The sequence below is a fragment of the Nestor notabilis genome, unplaced genomic scaffold, assembly GCF_000696875.1.
Source record: "Nestor notabilis isolate BGI_N333 unplaced genomic scaffold, ASM69687v1 scaffold26532, whole genome shotgun sequence".
Lineage (NCBI taxonomy): Eukaryota > Metazoa > Chordata > Aves > Psittaciformes > Psittacidae > Nestor > Nestor notabilis.
The window spans coordinates 10,091-15,739 of record NW_009919110.1 but is presented as its reverse complement, the minus strand read 5'-3'; the positions used below and the strand labels follow the sequence as shown (position 1 = coordinate 15,739).

Below are 5,649 nucleotides of genomic sequence, written 5' to 3'. Positions count from 1 at the left end.
GGCAACGAGAAGACCATGAACCTGAACCCGATGATCCTCACCAACATCCTCTCGTCGCCCTACTTCAAGGTGCAGCTGTATGAGCTCAAGACTTACCACGAAGTGGTGGACGAGATCTACTTCAAGGTGAGCCTGCGGGCCGCGCCCCGGGCTCCCCGGGGCTGCGCTGGCGCCTGGCCCGATCCTCCCTCTGGCGGAAGTTTTCGAAGGGGGAAGACTTCGGTTGCTGCGGGGTCTCTCTTTTCCCTTCCTGTTCCTTACCGTGCGGTAAGCGATGGGAGCAGGTTTAACTTTCAGTGCTTGATTGGGGGAATTCACGGTGCTGTTTTCCTTACCAAACAAGCTTGTTCCGCGTCGGATTTGGAATTACGGAGTTGCAGGTTATTGTTGGAGGGGGCAGCGTGAGGCAGGGCAGTGCGGATGAAATGGCCGTCTGAGGACCGCGCTCTCGGAGAGAGTGGGGAGGGGACACGATCCGCGTGTCACTTCAGAGACAGGCGCTGCTCGCAGCCCAGGAGCTGCCGGCGCCCTGTAGCCGCTCACAAGTGGTGGTGTCAGCAGGAGTTTGCATGTGGCCTTCTTCCTCAGTTAGAGGTGAGGATCATTCCCACCCCCCCAGTCAAAAACCTCTTCAGTTTAGCGCTTCTTTTGGCGTTAGGTAGGCAGTGCTAGGGAGATAACTGAACCGTATCAGTCCACCCATGTCTCAGTTCTTGCTTGGTTAGCAGGACTGAATCAGTTTTGCAGCAAGGCTTCCATCAAGCCAGTCTCGCAGGTAGAGGTATGCATAATTAATGCTCATCAACACAGCGACATTCTTTGTTCTGATAATGAGAGCAAAAGTTAGAGAAGCTGCTATCTTCAGTCAGCTGTACTTTGGTGGTGATTGAAGTGTTTTTCTCAGGTGAATTGATTCTGCTTGGTGATGTTACTACGTCAGTTGGAAGGTTTCAATACACTTTGAAATAAAAATAAAAGGCAGCCTTTTTGTCTCATGTAAGCAGGGCAAGTCCAGTTACTTCGGGCACTGTAATTGTTAAAAATAACTCCACAGAAGTATTTTGAGATCTTTCTGGCATTGTTTGCACTTATGGAGACAGTGCTACTGTTTTTCATCTTAATGACAGCTTGCCTCTGTCATTTGGAGTGGACTACTTAATTCTCCTAATACTTAAAGTAACATTGATTGTCGACAGAGCTTCTCTTCAGTTAATTTACCACTTGCTGCATACGGGGGAAATCATTATTGCTATCAGAATTGAAAGCAGCAAAGTTGGGGTTTTTTTTGCCATTGATGGCCAGAGCTGAAAAATTTTTAGAAGAAACATATTTTCAGAAAATTTGAGAGCTTACTGTAGTTTACAGGGACCCTCTCAGATGGAGTAAAAATATTCTCCGTGATTTGCAGTCTTAGTATTGGTAGAACTTAACTGCAGTAGGTCATATAGTTCATTTGCTTTCCTTAAGTGTCATGGTCTTAAATTGGCTAAGAAATTTGATAATACCGTTAAATATCTTCTTATTAATCCAGTGTAAACCAAGTTTGTTTACTGAAATTGACATTTTATTCTGACTAACTAAAGCTAAATTCTGAGCTAAATAAAGAGTAAGCTCAGTCTTTTACTTATGAGTAATAGGTGTGAAGGAGAAGATAACCTGATGATTAACGTACTTCGTTGGTATTCAGATGATTTGAGTTGTGTTCATATTTCAAGATTTCTGAAAAATTGCAAGCTTCCCCCCCTCCCCCCTTGAATGAGCACGGTCCCCACCATAGCAGGTGTATTTTTGAGTGTATTTGTTTGGGAACCAAAATAAGTGGCTCATATAAAAAAATTTGAGAATGATGGGTGCTGGCTTATTGGGAGCGATGATCTTGAGTCACGCAGGCTGCTGGTGATAGGGACCATCTTTGAAAGTATGGCTTCTGTCCAGATATTTGAATTAACTCACTTATAGTTCTGATCTTGTTTCAGTTCTGTATCTGCAAAGTGGACGACTTCCTCTTCTTTATCCCTTATCTTGGCACCATGTGCATGTCCTTAACTTCGTTTAATCTGTATTTTCCAACAAGTTAAGCATATACAGCAGTCTTTGTAGCATCAAAACTTTAAATATTCTTTCTGTAATTAGTATTGTTTTATGGCCTTTTTATTTTTGTTTTAAAGCAGCATGAATATAATGATTGTAGCTAATAAATGTAACAAATAGAAAAATGAAAACTGCCATTGTGATAGTGTCATACTTCATCCTTTGACTAAAAAAAATACTTATTTCCTGTGAGAGGCAAACCTGTAAAAAATCAGAAGGATGTGCAGTATTATTTACAAAGCATTTGTGAACTTGTATGATGCAGATAATGCAGGAAGTCATTTTTGAGATCTCACAAAAAAACCCCAAACAGTTAAGCAGCCTTTTCTCTGATTTCAGGTGGTCATGTACTTAATTAGTTTTGTTTCATGTATTGTTAAGGAATTTTAAATGTGACCAACAGGCCACAAAATCTTATCCCCAATCCAGTTTAACACCACTCTTTTTTGTCTCGTTTTTACTTACTTTTTAAAGTTGATGTGTTCAGGAAATGTACTTGTTTATTGAGTCAGATGTACTTTCTCAGCGTTTCACAATTTCATATGTAGCTTGAATGCGTTCATGGTTCTTAACTTACTTAATCTTACCGTCAAATTTATGGAATGGTATTGGTTAACTGTGTTCATGCACTCACCTCTAAATGCATCTCAAAAGATCGGAATTAGGCAAGCTTTACTCAATTAGTAGTTAGAAGCCATTTTATCCAAGAACATCACTGCAGTCTACAGAAAAAAACCCTAGCTTTTTACACTACACTTCATAGACATATTTCTTTTGCCCTAATTGTAGGTGATACTCAAATCTCTAGCTAAATTCACAGAATAAATGAAATTATGAACATCAGACTGTAGATTTTGACTCCTGTACCTGTCAGCAGGTGTCACTAAATTTGGTTAGGAGATAGTTTAAATGAAGGTAATAGTTTGGTCACCATAGAAAATGGTAATGATGGGATTTAGTCATAAAGTACTTTAAAGTACGTGGAGTATGGAATAAGCATGGATGTGTGCTTTGGGGGTGTTTGGGAGTTTTGGATTTGTTTGTTTGCTTTTAAACCTAATGTGTTTAGCTTTAGCTTCTTAATGTGGTAATTAAAATACCCAAATGCTTTGCTTTAATGACAAAGCAGACTTGATCTTGAATTTTGCAGAAGATAAGCTATTTATGATTGATATAGGATATCCATTGTTTAAATTAGGTTTGCATAAAACATTATGGAGGTTGAAACTGTAATTTTCTTTCTTTCTTCCCACCTACCCTTTCAGGTTACGCATGTTGAGCCATGGGAAAAGGGGAGCAGAAAAACAGCAGGCCAGACAGGGATGTGTGGAGGGGTAAGTAGAAGTACGTGCCTTCTTACGTTTTTCGGTCTGGGAAATAAATTTATTAGCATAGGTAAAACTTGTTTGTATGTTGGCTCAGTCCCTACATGTAACAATATTTATTACAAAGAGTTGATATGTTCCTCATGCTTCAGAGCTGTGGATGCAAGAAATGTTACTTTTTCCACATAGCTCTGTTTGTAGATTTAGATTTCATCCTGTGTTAGTTATAGAATGATAAAATGGTCTGGGTTGTAAAGGACCTTAAGATCATCTAGTTCCAACCCCCCTTGCTGTGGGCAGGGACACCTTCCACTAGAGCAGGTTGCTCCAAGCCCTGACCAGCCTGGCCTTGAACACTGCCAAAGATGGGGCAGCCACAGCTTCTCTGGGCACCCTGTGCCAGTGCCTCAGCACCCTCGCAGGGAAGAAGTTCTTTCTTATGTCTAACCTCATTTATAGTTCTCATATTCTTTTGTAGAGCTGGGGCAATGTCTTTGACTTTTGGCGTTGTCACCTAACTTTTTTCTTCCAAAAGGTGCGTGGTGTTGGAACTGGAGGAATTGTGTCTACTGCCTTTTGTCTGCTCTACAAATTATTTACACTGAAACTCACTCGTAAGCAAGTGATGGGCCTTATAACTCATACAGACTCCCCATATATTAGGGCTCTTGGATTTATGTATATTAGGTAAGTATCAATATAATCAACTAAAGATTAATTGAATACACAGAAAGCTGTATTAAGATTCTACATTCTTTTTGTACTTAAAGGTACACACAGCCACCTACAGATCTATGGGACTGGTTTGAATCCTTTCTTGATGATGAAGAGGTATGTCGGCGAGGGTAATAATTCGTTTTCTTTTGTTTCTTTTCATGTTACTGCTTCAGGTTTAAACATTGCTTGATAAGGTTTGCTGTAGTTTGAATGCTGCAATGTTATGTTCTTATTATTTCATTAATTAGTGCAGGAAGCAGGCATGAGCTGGGACCTGGGTCGTTTTGCTTAGATTTCAAAGCTTTAACAGAATTGCCCATTGCTTAGGATGTTACTGTGCCAAATACTACTAAGCCAAGTGAAACAAGTTTATTAAACCAGACTGCAGACAGCAGGTGATGTGAGTGCAGCTTCCATGCAGTTTTTAGAAAAGGGATTTTTAAGTAAGGTATAGTAATTCCTTAGAGTGCCAAATTTGTATTTTGCATTTATGGCTGGGACAGGGGGAATGAGTGCTTACATAGAAGTGTGGGAGGTATATAGTAGAAACCAACATTGACCTTGAAAAATCTTACCAAAATCTCTGTGGTGGTTGTTCACGTCCAGGATTTCTTCAGAGCAGAAACAAACTGCCTAATTACTGTGTAAGGTGGCATTGTTTCTAGTAACCTTAATGTCTTTGCTAATGGGGCACAAGAAAGACACAGGAGTTACTAACTGAAGAAGTTCAGTGAAGAGGCCGCATTATTATGCGGTCAGATAGGAGTATACTGTTGGTACAGTCGTTTTGATGTACTGTCTGGAGAAACAGAGTAAGAGCTGGTGGGTGAGGTTGCTCAGTCCATGAAGTTCAATATACTGTTGCAATTTGTATTTATTGAGCAGGTTTTACATTACATCCTAGACTTAAGAATGGCACAGGAAGGATCACTTGCCCTCTTCAGTGTGACAGTAGGCATCTACTTCAAGAAATTTCTAATGTTGCAAATGATGACCAAATGCTTGTATTAAAAATAGTGTTAATTATACCTGTATCTGACTGCCATGCAGTGTATTTATTTTAAACAGCTTCTTTCATGCTAAGTATCAAAAACACTGTCCAAAGGAAACAGCTGTTATCTCAGGTAAACTTGTGTTATTATACGTTTGTAACAAAAATCCAAGCAAATTGAAATCTTGATTGCATCACTGTGATATCCTCCTTCTCCCCCAGGTGGTGCTAGTTAATATGAGCTCTTCTCTGCAGTGTTGCGTGGTAACTTATGAGGAGGATTGGGTGGCTTCATTTTCAGGGTCCCACAAACAGCTTGATTCCCAGGACAAAAAAGTGATCACAAGTGCGATTCGTTGTGCAGGTCTTAACTGGTTCGTTATTCAAAGCACTTCTTGTAGTTTATACATTTCAGTTCTTGCAGATACTGGTGATCAGCGTGTATTTATTCTTGTTTAAAACCTCCCAGTATATTTTTGGAATCAGTGTTTCTTTCCCAGCTGCTTTCAGTAGCTTTGTGTTATG

General features: G+C 40.1%; 1 protein-coding gene across 1 annotated transcript in view; it reads left to right on the top strand.

The window, feature by feature from the left end:
* Positions 1–3: 3 nt before the first annotated feature.
* PRPF38B (pre-mRNA processing factor 38B) overlaps positions 4–5,649 on the top strand; it is a gene marked incomplete at its 5' end in the record, with an annotated part of 8,497 nt that continues 2,851 nt past the window's right edge. The window contains 4 exons of the mRNA XM_010010092.1: positions 4–126; positions 3,357–3,425; positions 3,952–4,103; positions 4,187–4,247. Of these exons, the coding sequence (XP_010008394.1) occupies positions 4–126; positions 3,357–3,425; positions 3,952–4,103; positions 4,187–4,247 (405 nt within the window). The remainder of the gene's footprint in view (positions 127–3,356; positions 3,426–3,951; positions 4,104–4,186; positions 4,248–5,649) is intronic.